The sequence below is a fragment of the Phalacrocorax aristotelis genome, chromosome 3 (genome assembly GCF_949628215.1).
Source record: "Phalacrocorax aristotelis chromosome 3, bGulAri2.1, whole genome shotgun sequence".
NCBI classification, from domain to species: Eukaryota; Metazoa; Chordata; class Aves; order Suliformes; family Phalacrocoracidae; genus Phalacrocorax; species Phalacrocorax aristotelis.
In genome coordinates this window covers 120,783,685-120,804,180 of record NC_134278.1, presented here as the reverse complement: position 1 = coordinate 120,804,180, position 20,496 = coordinate 120,783,685, and the positions used below count along the sequence as shown (strand labels likewise).

Genomic DNA, 20,496 nt, shown 5'->3' with positions numbered 1-20,496 from the left:
ACTCATTTAGTAAGTGCTCTGGTCTCTCCAGAACAAGAGTGGTTTTCCTTATTTGCCTTACCAATTCATTTTTGTTTATTTCCACACATCCCAATAATTTAAAGGATTAGATTATCTCCAGCAGTTTGAACCTCTTTTTGGTTAATCTTTTGTTACAGGCTAAACCATTCACAGATCACCAATACCTATTTTAGAGAAGGCATATTTATCATGGCAACAGATGGCCAGCTATGAAAACTTCCCAGTATTGCCATTGCAATATAATCATCATAGAACAATTTTTCTAAAAATCTAGTAATTTCCAAGTAATTCACCTAGAGTGATTTTACTCTCCGAAAGAATTTTAGTAACTTGGGAGCAATTACTCAACTATTTCAAAGTTAGTAGTTACTCCAAAGTAAAAACATGTTTATTCTGAAATAACACATTCAATCATTAAGCTTTTTCAGATAGGTTTGGAAAAAAGCCCAACAGTCCAAAAAAAACCAAACCACACCACCCCAAAACAAACAAAAAAAACCCACCTCACACACAAACCAAAAAGCAAAACCTTTTTTCCAGTGTTATAAGCTTTTATCTGATAAAGAACTAAAAGGTTTGCATCTTCAGAAGATGACTACAAGAGCAGCAATAAGCCCATTTCATAATAGACACAGTTATGTAACTGTTATAATATCTAAAGATCTAATTTAAAGGATGACTTTATGTAATAAAGATGTCCTAGGAGTGATACAGGAAGAGCCCCTGAAGCTGCGTTGGTGATTTGGATTCTAAACACTATTTTACTCCAAGCTCTGAACTGCAGAGTTGTCTGGAACATAGGCTGGAATCAACACTTGACTAATGAGGTCCCTGTGAGGAAGGTGGCCATCCCCTCCATCCCTACAGGGTCTTTCCCATAAAGTCTCCTCTCTGAAGTACGTGGCAATTTACTTGGTAAGCAGCCCGTTACTTTGGAAGCCATGCCCAGTCACGTGGTTTCCCAGTAGAAAAGTTCCTCTAAGCAACACTGCTTTTACACCAAAAGGGGAAATGAATCCTTCAGTCAACTTCTGAACTGCTTTTTGACTATTTTATACCTCTGATCTTTGGTTTGGGAAGTGAACCTGCTTTCCAGATGAGGTTATGATATGGAATGGGATTAAAGAGTCACTAGAACATAAACCTGGGAGTGTACTGAGTGGTGAATAGTTTTTTTCTAGGATCTTCAATAAACCAAAGCAGCATATGGAGACTTAATCCAAAAGAAAAGCACATACCTGTATAAAGAGATGACTAAAAATTGTCACATTTTTACTGCCAAGGGAAGTTCAGAGAAAACAAAGATTAACAAGAAAAACCCCCAAATCACAAATAGGTACTTACCAATATGAGCCCTGTCAGAAATTATTAGTCTTTTTTCCCAGCCTTCCAGCCCTTAAAAGACAAAATTAAATAGTTCAAATTATGTTTTGTATAGCATTTTTGTCTTCTGATGTATAAAGGATAAATACTTTTCATGTTTAGTCTTCAGTCAATTTATTTAAAGATTGAGCAATCACATTCCGGAGGGGAGGAAAAAAAATTCAATCATTAAAACTTGGCATCACCCTATAAAGCTGAGGAAGTGAGGCGTATTCTCAGGAAGAATTCTAGCTATTCTACTATTTCCTCAATTTCAGCAATCAATGAGTAGCTTTCTGGTTTTGAATAATCTAGACCACTGATTTACCTCACTTACAGTAGACTGCTGCCACGCATGTTCATAAACGTAACAGAAAGTATCCAAAACCTGAGTTCTGACTCAAGAAGCAATTACCACAGCATCTGTTTACATTAACACATATCAAACTGTACACTAATATTTTAAGGGGTAAAATTACTATGAACAGGTAACACACTTCACAAGCTGTTTCACTTCTAAAATTGCTTTAAGCAAAGAAAGATGATGGTAGATAATTCATATTCAGAACGTCTTCTCTTCTGAAACTGTACAGAGACTTCTTTTGCCTGTCTTCCCATGAGGCCCCTGGGACTTCAAGCAAGACTGCTGTCAGCAACTAGCAGCTAAACCAAGTTCTGGAAAAAACACATTGCAAGCATCCTCTGCAGAAGCATTCTCTATCTATATCTTTTGAGAAGGGCCCCACAAACTGTTTTAAGAGTAGTATCTTAAAATTTTCTCACCTTTTCCTTTCTTTAGGTTTTTTTCAGCTTCTTCAAAGAGTCCTGGCAAATGAATCACAACACCATTTCCTGAAGAAAACCATCACACAAAATTTAATTATGTTGGGCATGGAAAAAAATATTCCAAACAATTCAAAGATGATTCATATCTTACATGCAGAGTATTTTAAGTTTTTAAACTTTCAAGACATTGCAAAATTTATTCTTAGGAATTTGTCTGCAGAAGACTGATTTATACCTGAAGTATGCATTTCTAACGAGATGCATTGAATCTTTTTGATAAACATAATAAACTTTCAATTTAGATCAGGACAAACAGTAACAGCATCATGGGACAGTCCACAATGCAGCTTCCCCTTCCTCATATCTAAAACTAACTTCCCTCTTTACCCTTCATTTTAATAAACCTATTGTTTTTTAAAAGCTTAGCACATTTCTGTCATCATTATAAACATTAGTATCCCCTCAGGCACTCTGCTGCTGTAAATAGACACAGGATATTCCCTATATAGAGTTGGGGTTAACAGACTAGCGAAAATAACAGAGGAAAAAGCTCTATGAAGGTGCAAGCTCACTTTCCTACAGCTGTCACATTGCTCAGAAAAAGACTAATAGCTCATACAATTAACTAGCATCACTGAGTGCCTAAGAAGGAGCATTTCCACATAGCAAAACTGAACCATCTTGATGTCATACCAAACTCAGTAGATCCAAAGCTATCAGTATGATAACATCTAGCTAAAGAATGAAGGGACCTGCCATTTGAAACTAGTTGAATATCACCTAATCTCACCTAGATAAAAGCATTCTAAACACCAAAATACAATGTATTTAAAAATTCTCCACTATAACCCTCACGGTACAGTCCTAATAAACAGTAATAATCTGTTATAATACTCCCATCATTCTGCCATTGCTTTTTTTTTGTTTGAATTTATAAGCCCTTTCAGTGGAATCCTAAGGCAGATAATTCTTTTTTTTTCAGAAGAGATTTTAAACTGAAGGTGGATGTACAAGAAGCTAGAACAACAAACTTCAGAGCAGGTAAGACCAAGAGATAGCAGATACACGCAAGAGGATATGTAAAAAGCTCTCTCCTGTCTACTGTATTTTTAAATGATGGGGTCTTTCCTACTCAGCCCTGAGTCTACCCAACAAAACATAGCAAAAGGGCGTCCTTTTTTAAAAGGTTATTGCTTAAAAACAGTAAAGAAAGACAATATGGTAAGACATCAAAAAAGAATAAATGTAGTATCATCTGTCACAGCCCTCAAAGCTAGAAGCAGTTAACATCCCAACCTCTCCTTCATCAGAGGAAATCTATTTCCATGTCCATTGGCTCAATTTCTGTAGAGGTATTAGGCAGGGCAAGTTGATCCAAAACTAACCTACTATCAAGTCACAATATAACAACTGAAAACAGGCAGTTAACCACCAATTCCCATCAGGTAGAGTTAAGGCTGACTGCGAGTATACAGTCACTACAAACTGGACTCAAGAATTCAGCAAGTACTCTTTAGGGATCAAATAAATAGCAACAGAGGCTCTTTAGTTGCTATGCTCTTTAGCAAACTGTCCATGACCACTTGCTCTTGGCACATGTACCAAGCTGAGAGGCAAGGCTACAGGCTCAAAGCAATGAGATATGCAGGAAGAAGTGATAGGAAGAGCATGGCAATAGACTCCTAATTTTAAGTACACTGTGTAAGGGACAAGAGTTCTGGGTATCAAAAAAGCAGGATGGAAGTGTTCATAAGTCACAGCCTTTAGTGACCTAGACACTCACCTATTTGTAAAAGACCACGCAAGCACACGCATAGTTATAATGCTGTGTAGACATGTTTTATATTTACATCATTTCTACAAGGAAATTTTAAGGGCTACACAGCATTAAGTAGGTTAGTTATACAAGCAATCCACAGGAGAGGAAAGAAAACGCACAGGATTGGAAACAGGATGCCAAAAGATGAAGGGGGATAGGTAGGCTTGTACAGGACAGTATCTACCCCCTTTCAGGAAGCAAACAGATCATAGATCCTGACATCACATAGTACTGCCACTGCCCTAAACCTTCTAATGTACTCTCCTGAGAGAACTTGGTAAGAACTATAAAGTGCAGAGTCTCTTGGAGTCAGCATTCATTTCACGATCTGTTTCAAAAGGTACTGGTAGTTACTTAGCAGGGTCAAAGATTAAAACAGAGAAAAGGAATTCTGAGAATAAAAGAAATAATTGGTAGAGAAAATAAGAGGGAATGGGAGGAAGAAGATATGCTGGGCAGCTAGCTGTTTGTATTGACAGGACAGATAAGAACAAAGATGAAATATCCAGGGCAATGAAAAGAAACCTCCATAATCGAAACATCACGATTGAGTTAAGACAATATTAAGATAGTAGAGCAGCTCAGGCCTATGAGTTTTGAGAAAGAAAAATCCTAATCCTGTATGTCCTCAGATATATTTTGTTATTTTAATATGTCAGAAGTCTGTAACTACAGTATTGTCTATCTTTTAGAGATGTCCCACTTACCAATGAATGCAGTGACTTTTGGATTGATAATCCCACTTGGCAGAAGATGAAAATCATACTCCACAGAATCCACAACAACTGTATGCCCTGCATTATTGCCTCCCTGGGCGGGGGGGTGGGGTGTGTGGAATAAAAGAAAAGAAAAAAGTGTTAATAGTTGTTGATACTAAAGACAAATGAACACACAGTATAGAGACGGAATAAACTGGTTCCAGCTCCAATTCTGCAGCTTTCATTTCTGTTACTAATGAAAGATCTTTCGGACATCTTCCCAGGAAATCAGCCAAACTTGTTTGTCAAACTCAACAATTTCAACATCAGTATTATCTGTCATATAGACTTTGGACAGTATTTTGGTTCATCAAAGGTACAGAAGCTTGGAATAAGATTAAAATGTTTCTAAAAATTATTGGACAGTGGCATAAGTATTTTAGAACATGCAAACATTTTTAAAACCCATCATCAGTTTTATTAAGTTCCTATTACAGTTATGGAGAACAAGTATTAAAAGTGGAACTGCAACCTTAGCAAAGGAAAAAAAAAATCATCAGTTAAACCAAGTATATAAAACCATATAGTTATTGGGAAAGATAAGTCTAGCTGTTTGGCAACATGCAAGCTTGTTGTTCTGAATTCTGTGTTCAGTCTTTTGAGTGTTTTTTTCTTAATGAATAGCAACTGAAGTTAACTTGTTCATTCTACACCTCCTCAGCGATAAGAGAGGTCTGTAATAGTATTAGTGATTTATATCTGAACCATGCTGTTAAGGAGTGAATCTAGAGGCAACTAAGACTATTGTGGTTTCGTAAGTTACCTGAAACCAATTACATCAAACTAACACTTAATATTTCTAGCTTTTTTTTATTACCACAAAGAGTATTAAGAGATTTGTTACCATGAAATATGTTTAAAATACAAAAGAAGCCTGTAACCAAGTCTTAAAGAGGGTCAAGATAGGCTTACGAAACTAAAAAGATTACAAAACAGTTACCAAATATCCCCAATTCTTGTTTGTTATACTTTTGAAAATAAGCTTACAGTCTCCTGTGACTGAGCCACTTGTGCAAGACAAGGTTACATACAAAATGGTTCTGTTGGTCGTAACTACAGGAACATCCTTTACAGACACCTTGCACCAGAAAAACTGCTTCATAGAAGGAAAGACTTTTAATCTAAGCCTTCCTTCAGCACAAGACAAACTGAAGAAAGGCATTATATGAAAAGAAAAAGAAACTATATGAAATATTAATCTATGCAATTATAAATCTGACATTTCAGAATAATGTATCACAGATGATCTTTTCTAAGCAATGGACTCAACAGCTACTCACTATTTCTACAACATCTACAAAGCATGAATGCAATACATAAAGCCATATATCTGACATTACAAATAATGAGTATTTTTAGATACCAAACATTTGTGCCAGTATACAAACATACATGCCATAGGTAAAAGCCTAATCTCAGTGAATTTAGCAATGAAAATTCTCATAATTTCAGCATTATTTTTTTTACAACTTACAGTCATTCCACCTCTTCTGGAAACAGAGGGAACACTTACAAACCTTCACCCAAAGGAAATGTCTGAATTTAAAAGTTTAAATTATTTAGTAATATAGAGTTTTTCCATGCAGTGAACAGTACCTGGAAGAAGTTGTAAAGATTTCTGGATGCAGATGGTTTTCACTACAAATAATCTGATTTCATCAGAGAATGCCAAATTTTCAATTCACAACATGTGAAGCACAGAATGCATAAATAAAGCAAGCCTTTCAAAGTATTCTTATAATAAAATAGTAAATTTTCAGGAATAACCTTCCTCCTTCTCCCATCCTTTCTACTCATTAGTAGCTGTTAAGATTATTTAGCGGTCTACCAACTCCACATTTTATCTTTGACTTAAAAGGATGTTAACAAGCTACATTTGCACGTAGCCCATTTACACCTATTTTTGAAATGCAATGCTGATACTCCTGAGCTACAGCAAGTTACTCCAGAACTAGATAATATTCTAAGAACTAGTAAGTTATATACATACATAAAATATAGTAAGAAAAGACATTGGTTTTCTACTCAGTGCTTAAGAACCTAAGCAAAACCCTTCTTGGGGAAGAAAGAACAGATATGTACTGAAGTAGCATTTACAGTCAAGTACCTCTGCTGAAAGTGGTAGTTATCTTCTACTTAGAAATTATTCCTTTCTATTAGATCCACTAGTAATATCAGCCTAGACAAATTTAACATCAGCACTGAAATGCTTTAAATGAAAATTCAATAAATAGGTCTAAGTACAATGGAAGTACTGAGGTAGTAGTAATTTACAAAAGGGAAGACAAGTCCAAACTCTCCCACTCCAGCATAAACAAACTGGAATAACCCATAAGCAACACTAAGATTAGTGAACGACTATTCATTTGAAATCCCCTACTAACTGGATGATTGAATCTAACATTTGCTTCTCAATTTATTTTTTTTCAAAAAAAAGGTTCTCTCGCATCATGAATGTCAAATAAAGAGAAAGAAAAATTGGCCATTGTAGAGATTAGACCATGACTAACAATAAATTCTTAGGCTCTTAAAGTTTGCCAAGCTACTGCTGCCATTCAGATGTGGTAACAAAGTTCAGTGGTCAGGTCTGCTTGAGTAAGGTGTACAGCATGCAGACTCTAATCATGAGAACACAGCTGCTGGTTCTTGGTGATGTCAAGATTTCTCCCTTGCACTGTGGAGTAATGCCAAGGTGTCTTGGTTCCGTGATCACTGAAAAATACCCCACGGCTGACAGAATGAAAATGTCATTTTACCTTTTAAACCTTCAACTAGATGGACAGAACTTCAACCTAAAAGGAAGTTAGGTATATGTACTTTTGCATGTTTACTGTGAGCAATTATACTTTAAGGATTTTGCTAAAGACTGAAGTAGAAAACTTGAAATTATGCATGATGAATCACCATCTGAATACACTCTTAGGCCATAGTAATACCTCAAGGTTTCCAAATGCTTTTCAGGTTAGACTCAAACTTGAATCTCAGAACTTAGTAGGTTATAATATTGTGATGCCTATGACATGAAAAGATTAGGTCCCGAAAGTGCTATCGATAGCAGTCGTCTGGTGGAACATTAAGTAAGTCTCCATCCTGCTTTGGATGTCATTCAGTCAAAATGTGTCATTTTTAAAAATATTTTAAATTTCAAACCATATTTTAGGAGAGCATTAAAACAACAGTATTTAATGAATTCCGTTTTCAAAATTCTGCTGTTGATTTGCAGGTAAGCTCTACCCTAACTGCGTAAGTGCAAGTGTATAGTTACACAGTGAGGAACTGTAATATATTAAAAGAATGGTTCACACTGTACACTTCCAGTGAACTAGCAGTAACGTGTACACACGTTGTGTGCTCAGACATTGCACAACACAGGTTTGGTAAACAATTCTAATTACAGAAACCTGAACTCGGAGTTCTAGTGGTGGTAAGGTGGGTTGTTGTTAGGGTTTGTTTTGTTATTTTTTTTTTTCCTCCTCTAGAAATTTATGATAATGCCAACATCTTCGTAACATACGCAACTATTGCCTCTGGGCATAATTCAAGGTATTAGCTGATGAAGTCACTCCCGGCTTCAGTGATTTCCATCTGGATTTCTCACTCCTCCCTCATCACACTAAACCAAATGGGACCAGTTAGGTCATTCAAGCTGACACTCCTTTGATTCAAATGTTTAAACATTATTAATGGAGAACTAACGCAGAATTTATTTTTCACTATTAGTTAAACAAAGTTCACGCTCAAATGATCTTCAATACATTGTATAAAGCTTTTGCCAAAGGGAAATTAAGATATACAAGTCATTTCTTAAGGCTGACAATACTTCCTAATTAAACACAGGAATTGGTCTACTAAGCTCAGTAACCTTCTAGGTACCAAAACTACAGGAGTTCTCTCCCAGCCATGTGAAAACTGAAACACCTACCTTGGGCCAACACAGACAAAGAGGCCAAGTGCATGGCAATACCAAAAGATGCTCTTGCTTAGTCTGAAATACACTACAGGTACATAGCAGTGGCTCCTTTTCCCTTTCTCCCTGCACAGCAAGATTTCCTTCAGCTGAGCCAAGAGGTGTACATAGCCAACATACTCATTAGGGCAATGCAGCTCTGGATTCATCTACAAATACATGGATTGCACAAAAGGACTGAGGGTGGGAAAAGATTACTTTTTATACGAGAGGTACAAGGCAGCATCAGTGGCACTCTGAAAAAAGAACAACTTCACTGCGATGCTTTCTTCCCATTCTGCAGAACAGTAGCAGAGGAATTCCCTCCAGAAGTCAGAATGCAGGTTATGGAGGAGGTCAGGCACCCAAGGCAGAGCTGGCTTTGCCAGAGTAAGAGAAACAATGTTGTGTGGATTTAAAAAAACCTTTAAGACAACAGACAATCAATAAGACAAAATAGCATGACAAAGTCAGGAATGTCTAACAGACTCAAGACTTCACTTGCTTAGTATTGCAGTGCAATATATTATTCTGAAATGATGCAAAAGATGCTTTCTGAAAGACAGCAAAGGCACAAATACCTAATGCAAAAGACAAGCAATAAAGTCCTTTAAAGAGAAAAAGAAAGATCCTTTTAGCGATTTTTAGGTAAGTTAAAACCTGCAGAAAGCAAAAAAAACCCAGTTCAGGACAGGCAGTCCTGAAAGCCAAACCATTTCTGTTTAGGTTTTCTTTATATTAGAAAACAGCCTCTGGACTTGGGCTTATTTCATCTTAGAAATCTAAGTATACAGGAAAAATAGGCACATGCCTTGCTAGAGAACAGAATATAAACCAGATTCTCCATCTAGCAACAAAGCAGCTACCCAAACCAAAGAGCAATAATAACCAGTAACAGCACGCTATACTCCTATCAAGAGGCTAACATAGGCTTACTGCTCCTGAAGTCCCAAGCATACTTTGCTTAGACATAGCACCATTTATTTGTGCATCTCTATCAAGGCACACAGCATTGCAGTTTTAACATACTCAGAGGTTTCCAAAATTGGATTTTCAGAAGTCAGCAATCTTCTCAGTGCTGTATTTTGAGGTAAATTGGGAAAAAAAAAAAAGCTAGAAAGCATTCAGTTTCTCCTTTCCTTGCACTACTTTTCTCCCCTATCTTTCAACACAGTATTTGGAACAGTTCTCTCTCCTTTCCCTAAGGATTCGTTGGTGACCAAGGGATCAGTCCTTTCAACAGCCACAGCTTTACCAAATTACAATGTTAAAATTGTGTCTCTAATTGAATTTCCCCAACTTCTGAACTGCCAGGAGCATGAACTTTGAAGTACAAAGTAATACAAATACAATGTTGTCCTTCCTTAACTTCTGTCTTAGCTTTGGAGTCAATACCTAGGCCCACTGGTGTTGCTCAAGACCTTGAAACAGCACACCTAAGGTAGAGTGGTTGGTTTCATGGTCAGATCCACTCTCCAGTTTTCAGACTACCAGTTGCTGCCTACAATGCTGCCAGCAATGTTGAAGGAGCAACTGCCACCAGGTGACACTCAACATTTGTGCTGATAACAGGAAAACACACGCTTGCTCGAAGTGAACAGAAGACAAAACACCTATTTTTTTCCCCAGCAATATCGGTTCAAATAATTAATGGAATTATGAAGTTGGGCATTTTAGAAATAACTGCTTTAATTATAGCCTGGATGCAAAAAGAAACAAACCAAACCAACCCAGAAAAACACCTCAGCTATGAAAGTTTCCTAGTACTCTTTTATTTAAAGAGTTGTTGGTTTGCTTTCTGGGTGTTTGGTTATTGGGTTTTGGTTGGTATATTTGTTTTCTAAACTTCTGCACATATCCAGCTCAAAAAGGTGCCAGTTGGATTGGAATGAAAAAATTTCTTTCCATTGATTTGGAGACACAGTGTGAAAGATGTCATGAACAACAAGCGTGAACCTATGCATTTCAGTGTATGGATTTAGTTAAGGCAGTTTTTAGTTTGACGCTCTGATGGATGAACAATTTAAAACCCTATTAAGACACAGTAGCCTTTTTTCTCCTTTCATGATCCTGACACTATTAAATTTACTATTATTTTAGAGTATTTTAAGTCATTAAGTAGAATTGTGAAAGTAAGGTCAGGCACATGATCGTTACCCAGTACTATATATTTCAAGCAAAACCTGTTATTTTAAGATAACTAAATAGACAAGCTTTTAAAAAGGCATTATTCCAATTTTACTGGTGTAGTATGCTTAAATCACTTCCCTGAAAAAGCATATGATCCCTGACCACTAGCTGGTAATCTTGAAATATCCAAGCTATGCAACATGTGGAACAGCTAAGTATACAGGACTGACAGAAAGGTGCATACTAACAGACAAATTAACACACAAATACTGTTAGAATGACAGCAATCCTGGGGGAAAAAAAATTTTAAAAAGAAGCCATATTCACCTGCTTTCTGGAAGCCTCATTCCAAAACACATTCCCTAGGAAATACAACTTTTGAAATATTCCTTCTACAGGGGTAAACTGCTCAGAGGTATATTTTTTTTAAGCAAAGAAAAATAGGGGTTTTTTCTTCAGCTGGTTACAGATGATTAAGTAGCCTAAAAATCCTTCTCAGTGTAAGCACCACACCCAAGAATCTGCATCCATATAGTCAATTTAGATAGGTTGGTCAGTACTACACACAAAACAAGATACTATTCTAACACATACCTACCCTGGTAAATGTCAACAAAATCAGTTACATGTGCACAGAGGGGGCATAAGATAGCAAAGGCAGCTGCAAGTATTGCACATCTGGGTGCCGTTTGATAAAAATCCTTAGGAAACACCCTTTTTGCAATAGTTTTGAGTGCCTGAAAATCCTAATTTGGAAGGAAAAAAGTCATTATCTGCTAGCTGACATTTTACTAGAAAGAAGCTTGAAATTTCAATAAATCAAACAAGTGACTCCTGCTAGTCAAACACCACTATCAAAGCACTGGAAGGCAATACTCACCACAAACAATACGCTCATGGACATGACACAAACACTCTAGTTACCACAATACTGTACCATGGTCCAGACAGTATCACTGGAAAACATATGGAAGACTAACCAATAGTATCAGAGGACTACATCTTTAATATATTGGCTGAATAGTATTTCTAATAGGACATCCATGGTAATTTTAAGGTAACTTATTTCTGTACAAAATGGCTTATTTTCTCTTGCACTCAGTAGCTTTTACATATCTTAACTGCCAGCTAAAGTATTTTGGATAAAGAATTAAATAGAACTAGCAACAATATTAATGCAAGTACTTGACTATGGGTTTGTGATTTTTCTTTTTCCTTACAGCTCTGAAGACTGAAACAATTTTTAGAAGTGTAAATCTTGGAAAGGTGTATTCTGGAGCCAAACTCGTAAACTCAAAAGAACGTATGAACAACCTCAAAGCAAAACAATTCTTCTCACTTTGAACCTTCCCATAGCACAAGAGCTCTTTAGCTTGTTATATTCTGCCCATGCAGAACAGCTTCCAAATCATGTATAAAGCATGGAGAAGGAGCATTCATAATAATATTTAACAGCAATCTTTCTTCTGGAATTGCTTTGCTGTACTAGTCAAAAGCCCCAAAGGAACATTCATCTATTGAGCTGATTCACTGGACAAATAAGAACCAATCTTTTTTGGAGTTATGGCAGAGTCTTGACAATTTAATGAAGTTAATTTGACGAAATAGTAATGACTTATGCCTGTCTTCAGAAAGTCTAATTGATGACTACTTCACCAACCTTTCTGCATCATGACCTTTATTGTCAGGATTAAAGAGGGCTGCTCTTTTTAGACAAAAGATTATTTTCTTGCTGAATTAAAAGAGTGCAAGAAAGTTTATCAGGTAAGACTTCAGGTTTACAGTGCTTAACCAGCCACTACCAAAACTCAACTAACAGAACAATGAAGTTGAAATAACCACCGCCTGGGGTTTTGTTTTGGGTTTTGCTAATTATGAAGGTACAACCAGAATGTTTCTTAAGTCATTTATTCAAGAATAACTTATTTGGCTCTCCTTACATACACTTCAACAATATTAATGTTTACAAAGGATGTAAAGATATTAAATAAAAAAAAAAATCAAACCGGGAGTTAGGACCTCCAGTATGTTTTATACAAAATGGCTGCTGACTTAAGAGCTCATCTGAAGCTAAGTGAAGCCAATAACTGAGGAAGCATGGAATCTCATTTTTTCAAAAAGACTCTGAAAGTGATACAAAGCCACACTCAAATGCTTATAGAGAAATCCTGAACCAGAACTTTTTCCTCTGGTGAGTTTGCTCAGAAGAGTTCCATGCTCCTGGTTTTGCAGCCAATCTCACTGGTTTACCAGAAAAATATGCAAAGGACTTGAACACTTGTCCTTCCAGTTTAAGGGAGAAGGATTTGCAGTTCTTCCATTTTCCTGGTACAGGGGCTCTTCCAGGAAAAATGTACACACTTAATGTACCCATCATTCACTAAAAGACTCTCACTCTTAATCTTAAATTAATTCTAGCTTCAAACTTTGGGTTTTTCCCCCTCCTTTTCAAAAAAAGAGTGCAAACAGTCTGATAGAAACCATTAATCTACCAACTTGGATAATCACCACAATCAAAAAGGATAGCAGAGTTGCTTGTTCATAAACTGAAAGCGAAAATACTACTCCTCATAAAGAGAAAAAAAAAAAAAGACATTCTCTGCTTTTTTAAACCTCTGTATAGAATGCAAAGAGCAAGAGTAAATATGTGCCATGTGTGCTACCCAAGGCAGCATACACTTAAGCATGAGGCTTGTGCACATAAATAGAACATGCAAGTAAATCACTGCAGGAATAAAAAAAAATATATAATGCCTTTGAAACTAAGATGGAGGAACAGCAGCATATCTTTCTCCATTTTAGATCTACACAAGTTGAAAATATGCATTTTCTTTTTAGAGCATATCTTCATTAGTCAAGGGCAGACTAGACGTTCATATAATAACCAGAACAGTTAAATCCATTTTGAACACGTCATGGCAAGACAGCAGTTCAAGCCCCGATGCCTCACCTAGAGCAGTACTCGCATAACCGCTAAGACTGGCTTACGTTCCTGCAACTTTACCTAACAGTGGAAGTGCATAGGGGAAAAAAGATTTCTTAGAAAAGCAGACTGAAATTACTATTAAAAGCATATTGTGAATGGCTCTCTATACTGATACTAAATGCAAAAGTATTTAAAGCAGCTCTGAAATACTGACATATGCATTTAAGAGAACTATCTACCCAAAAAGTCTATGATGACAATCACTGCCTTTTCTTATGACGTGATCATGCCAAGTTGTCTATCTGAAAAATATGATGCCTCAGGGTAGAGCAAAGAAGTCTTTCAAGTTATCTCCTCTAGAATAGAAATTAGTTGTCTAGTTTAAAGAGATGTTATCTTATGCTACATTACGGAAGAAGCCACACTCTTTTCAACTCTCCCCATCAGACGTGTGTGTGCATAATTTTTTCTACAGTTTACTTTTATTGCTACCACATTCCAACATTCATTTTTAGCTCAGGGCAACCACTGTTGTTTGTGAGCTAGCTATACAAGTGACTGCCAAGTTGGGCAAGAAGCAAGTCAATGTTGCTTTGGCATCATATGGTTGTAAACATTTTCATTTAACTCTTAGATGAGAAGTCAAAAATACACCAAGAAAGCTGGATACTACCATTACTTACAAGAAATAAGTAATTCTTCTTGCCACAACCAGGTTTTGGGAATGCTTGAACATACCTTTAAAAAGTTGATCAGTCTAGCGAAGAGACATACCTGAACTCCTGTGATACACCCTAATGAGACATAGCTTTGCAATTACTAGGCTATTTGCTTCCCATTTCAGTACCTATTGCCAAAAATCTATCTTCAGATTGCAAACCATCCTCCTTCAAAAAAATAATTTAAAAAAAAAAAACCAAGGTTTTGATAACTAATTCATTCTCTCATATCCCAGATTTTGTGATTAATTTGTTTTCTCCTCACTCTGCCCCCAATGAATTAGCAGCTAACAAACTCTACTGTATAACCTACTCCTGGATTTCAGTACAAACAACATCCAGCAGCTAGCAATTTTCTTCCTTGACCATCCATTCACATTTGTAAGATCTAAACCTAGTCCAAGAAGTCATCATGTTACGCACTTAACAGAAGTTTCTAAAACTTTAGCTAGACTTCAGAAACCTTTTAATTGTTGCATCAGGACAAGATCATGCATCAGATCAAGAGTGTGGTTTGGGGTAGAATATGACAGAATAAGCACATTATGTTTTACACATTCACCCATTTTCTCCTAACAAATAAAAGAAAATATTAACTTTACTGAAGTCTACTAATCTCAAAAACACTCCATACGTTTCTCTATACTGATTCAATAGCAGTTCCTCAGAGCAAGTTTTAAGACAATATTCAGAAAGACTCTCTGGAACTTGTTTTGGATTAGTTTCACCTGATCTGCAAAACCTTACACTGTTACAATGCCTGTAGGAAACAGGATTCATTATCCAAGTCCAGAATAAAGACCAATCTATCCCTAAGAGATAAAAGAGATTGAGTGAGGCAGGCAGATAAGGAACAAGAAAAATGTTGAAAGCACAGACTGGTCCTGCACGACGTTGCTTCCGTGCACAAAATCCCATCGATGTTTGCTACATTTCACAAGAATATTTAAGGATACGAAAACCAAAAACTTACTCTGGGAATATTTACAGAGAACATCTTCCAAATGTGTGAGGTAATATAGCAGAAATACAAAAAGGTATCTGAAATCTTAATAAGCTGTTATAGAGTACTGCATCTTAGTCAACCAAACACACAGAGTAAGCTTTTGTGGTTAACAGTAGGATTGAAAGGACAGTAAGAAACCAGTAGATCAAGGTGTAAATTGCTCTTTAGGGCTATTAAGATCACATTTGTTAATGGTACAAACTTTATGAACTGGAAAATCAGATTTCAAGTGTTCTTCTCTTTGAAATAATTTAGGCATTGTGAGATTGTTTAAACAACAAGAGATGACCTGTCACTGATGCTCTAAAGCAGGTCTGTAAAGCATATGACTCACTGATGAGGCAGCCCAAACAACTCATTTTACTGACCTCTCCTCACCAGAGCACATTATTGGCATGCTGCCAACCACTACAAGGTCCAAAAGTGCACCCAGCACACACACAAAAAAAAAGAGAGCTCTAGCTAGACATCACTTATCGAATGCCTGAGCAGCTAAAAAAGCACCAATAGCTATAGCTACTGATTCTGTTATTCCTAATTCTGCATGGGCTGCATAGGCTCTAGACTAAAACACCTTTTCAAATGGGAATATTTAGAAGAGGAAGAAACATGGGCTTGGTGAATGGAAGATAAGAAAGTTCCAGTTTAAAGGACAAAAAAGTGGCTATATACAGACTAGCGATATGGGAGTATTAGGCAGCATCGGTCTGAGGACTTCAGTCGGCAGTCATCAGCTAAGCAACGGTAACTGCTTAACCACAAGAATCTGCATGCTGAAAACTTCTCTGCTAATGGTTGCACCGTACTTGCCACTTATGAATGGATCAGCAGTGGCATCACTACACACACTGTTGTCTGGGGGAGGAAGAGGAAAAGGGAGTCCAAAGAATCCATTGCAATTCCCGTGCATTAGCAGTTCAGGAGTAGGAATCCACAGCAGGCAGAACAGTAATGGTAAGTCACTGACAGACCATGCTGAAATCAGCTGAGAAGATTTGGTAAGAAGCTGAAATTCTGTTTTGAAGTAGTTACAAGATGTACAATAGAACTGAAGAAGAAAGAAAACAAGATACTTTAGCATAGAGAGCATAGCTTGAAAATAATTTGAAGACTTAGAAATCTTATTCACCTGTGTGAATTATAGCCTCTGAATAAACCAGCTACCTCCGATAGCAAGAACAGGAAGTAACCAAAAATTTGCTGATGAAATAAGTAAACGACAACAGCATCATGCAGTGCAGACATTACATTTCTTTGCTGTACTGCATACACTGGTAGACTGGGTGGAGGGGGTGGTAACATAAGAGACACAGGGTATTTTGGTACAGTATTTGTTTTGATAAAATTATTACCTAAAATAATTTGCTTGCATTAATTTGCCATTCCCACATCCACTAACAAACGAAACTCTGGTAACTAGATTCCCTAATTTGGTTACATTCTGCAATGGTAGGAAGTCCCTTAACCAGAGCAAGAAATTTTCTTTAACTTTCCATTACCTGCGGAATTGACAAAAACAGAATGTATACTTTTAAAGATTGCCAGGTTTGATGGCAGCAAGGCTGTCTGCTTACTAAGACGAAACTATGGCAATCAAGAAACACAAAAGCACAGTTTATCTGGCAGCTACTCCTGAATCTCAAACCAATTCTTGCTCTGTTTTACTGTCTGGACAATGATTTATGTGATAGCAGGTAAACAGACTTTGCTCTGTAAGCCACTGAAGACCAGATGTAGGTTTAAGTGCAAAAGTCTCACCAATGGATTTGTTTTATCAAAAGTATCATTTTACCAGATACCTCCTAGAGGTAAATGAATACCAATTCAAATATAACAGTGAGAGAGCAAGTACATACTTTGCCTGTCATGCAGATATGTCTGTATTAACTGCATCCAAACCCTCTGTACTAGCATTGTCCTCACAAAACTATCATAGCTGCCAGTGCAGTTGCATTAGCAACTACATATATGCAGCACCTGGATGTACTTTAATTTGAGTTTAGTCTCTTCAAACAGTTGTTTTTGAAACCATAACACTACTTCTGATAAAAGCGATTCTGTCTCCTAAAAAAAATACACCATTCTCTTGCTCTGGACACAAGACTCCTTTCAAAAACCTCTAAACCTAAGATAAAATACTTTGGAGGGTGGTATTCAGAAGAAGTAGAGCCATAATACAACTTCTTTCCCGACACATTTGCTCAGCTAATTGTACCTAAGCAAGCACCTCATTCCAGATGCCACAGTCAGCTAGTCAAACAAGTGGCTGAAGTCATTAGCACACCTGCTACCTAGGAGACAAGAAGGTATGGCCACAGATTTCAGAGTACAGCTTCTTGCAATGCCTTTACAGGCATTGTAAAAGTAAGCAATAGTCAGTTCTCGCCTCTGGGAAAGGACCATTTTTACGCTCTGCATCTGCACAGAATCAGGGACAGTGATAGGGAAGCCACACTGGACTGTTTCACTACAAACATAAAGCAAGTTTCCAAGACATCTTAGACCTGCTACAACTTCCCAAGTCCTCCAAGAAAACAGTTGTACTAATAAATTTTTCACAAGAACATGCCAGCAATATTTGATCTCATCCACAGGCATTCTAGCAACTCTGTGGCATGATGAAGAAAAAGAACCATCCTAGAACGAGTACAAGCATAATGGTGAAATAAGAATCAGAAGCTCCAACTGCAGAAAGCTGGCATTAGGAAGGGGCAGACTAAGTGTGTTACAATCTTCCTTACTGGACTTGTATCACTACAAAATGCACAAGGGTCATACTCTAATTTACCAGTAGTAACTGAAACATCAAAAATATACTGGCATACATAGCCAGATTATTTAATAGCTCAGTACCACTGAAGGAGAATATTCCTGTTTTTCCCTTTTGTTCTGAGAAATTGTTCTTTGTGCTTACCCTGTCCTGGGATACTCTTTTCATCAATTAAATTCAGTTTTATTTATTGAAACAACAGAAAGTAAACCCAAAGAAAAATAGTTTCCTGCCATTTTGGTTGGTTAAATCACCTTACAGAAGTGTCTGAGTGCCAGAGTCAGCGTGTGGGAGGAGACCCAGACAGCACAGCCATCAACAGGAAAGAGGAAGAAAAACTCCTTCCTTCAGCAAGAGCAACAAGCTATTAGAAATGGCAGAAGGGGCCTTGAAATCCAAACCTGAGAGAGCATCATAGTTTTTCCCTTTTCTTGATCCTTTACCCAGCTGATCTGAAAGAAGTAACAAATACATGAAAATACGTGCACACATAAATTCACTGTCTGCCTCTCTCTCCGCACCAAAACGTCTTAGCATTAAACATACAGGCTCACCTAGATGCCCTTCAAGTTTCAAGGGCAAAGTTGTAAAGGACAAACTGAGTCACTGTGTTCTACAACCCATGAAGCCAGGCAACCATGCCAAAGCACCACATCAGATTTTATTATTTAGGTAAAAAACCAAACACCCAAGATGCATGGCAAAAAATAATTCAGTTGTGAAACAGCTATTTAAGAATGTTTCTCTACTTTAAAATTAAAGTGTCTGGAGTTGAAGTTTTTCAATTGTCTGCTTTGCAACTGACTTGGCTTTGAAAACACCAGTTTCACGTGCAGGTCTCACTAGATAACACATCGTTTCACTGTTTGTACTCTTTGGGAAACTGTATGCTCTACCAAAATACATTTAAGAGCAAATTTAATTTGTGCATCCAACAAAAGCATACAGATAACGACACTTATACGACGTCCACCCTTGCTGTAGGCATTTTAAGATACTGTATCTCTTAACTTCAAGAAAAAAAAAAACAACATACAAAGCTTTAGTTCATTTTGTTGTGCTCTACAGAATTACTACCGTAGAAACGTTCAGAAAAACATTTCCTTAGATTTCTTTTGCTTTAACGTAGGCACTTAAGAGTACGGTGCTTGCAGGCTAGACTCACTTTTTGTGCTCTTTTGCAGGAATAAAGCTTCCATACGGCAAAAGAGAAGAAGAAAATAAATAGAACACATTAAACCGGGACCTCACTGACACAACAATGATCTTGAAGCACTGGCAGGCGAGTCTTTGCAGAGCCGGTGTTTGTCCGAAGCCCGCTAAGTCGGCGGGGACCGCTCGCGACCAAACGCCAGTTTCGCCCCCGCTCCGGGCGGAGAAGGCGGGCGGGCTCCGGCCGGTGCGGCCGAGGCCACGCCGCCGCTGGGGAAGGCTCCTCGCCCCGCTCCCGGCACCGATGCCGCGGGAGCCGCCGAGCGCGGCCCCTTCCCGCCGCCCCCCAGACAAAGAGGGCGGCGGCGGCGGGCCTCGGTGGGAGGCCGCGACCCCCGGCACATTCCTCCTCCTCCTCCCCGCCCCCGGCGTCGGGACGGGGACAAAGGAGGAGCGGGAGGGCTGCGGAGCCCGGCCGCCGGGACCTCGCCAGGGGCTGCTGCCCCGCCGGGGAAGGCTCCGCTGCCCCACAGCCCGCCCTGCGCGGCGGTGCTCCCGCCGCCTCACCGGGCGCCGCCGCCGGGCCCTGCGCTGAGCCGGGCGCTCGGGGGTGGAGAGGGGCGAGGACGAGCGGGGCCGGCCAGGCGGCGGGGCGGGGGGCCGGCGGCGGAGCCGTCCGCCTCAAGGTGACACCCGCGGCCTCCCCCGCGCCCCGGCTGCCTCCTCACCTGGCACCTGCAGACGATGTCGGCGTCCTGTGCCAGCAGGTCCACCACCTTGCCCTTGCCCTCGTCGCCCCACTGGGCCCCCAGCACGACGGTCACCTTGTTGCCGGGGAGGCGGGCGGCGCACTCGCCGTTGGGGATGGCGGGCGCCGGGGCGCCATGCTCCGCCATAGCTCGCGCTGCCCGCTCCGGCTCCGCTCCAGGCACATGCGGCAGCGCGCGGCGGCCCCGCTTCCTCCCGCCTCCTCCTCCTCCCAGCCGGGCGGGCGGTGCTGCTGCTGCCGCGTCCAGGTGCCGCCGCCTACCGGCCCGGCCAGCGCGGCCTCCCCCGCCGCTCCCCGCCAGGCAGACCCCTGCCTCAGGCGGAGCCGACCAC

The 20,496-nt window shown here is 39.0% G+C and overlaps 1 protein-coding gene across 2 annotated transcripts in view; it reads right to left on the bottom strand.

Moving 5' to 3' along the window:
- ADSS2 (adenylosuccinate synthase 2) overlaps nt 1-20,433 on the bottom strand; it is a 37,570-nt gene extending 17,137 nt beyond the window's left edge. The window contains exons 1-4 of one of the 2 annotated variants that reach the window (XM_075089367.1): nt 20,124-20,433; nt 4,696-4,798; nt 2,167-2,235; nt 1,366-1,416 (exon numbers count right to left, since the gene is read on the bottom strand). In XM_075089367.1, coding sequence (XP_074945468.1) covers nt 1,366-1,416; nt 2,167-2,235; nt 4,696-4,798; nt 20,124-20,291 — 391 coding nt within the window. In that variant the 5' untranslated portion in view covers nt 20,292-20,433. Of the gene's footprint in view, nt 1-1,365; nt 1,417-2,166; nt 2,236-4,695; nt 4,799-19,408; nt 19,705-20,123 lie in introns of those variants that run through there. The other variant, XM_075089368.1, reaches the window with a different exon arrangement.
- Between the last annotated feature and the right edge of the window lie 63 nt (nt 20,434-20,496).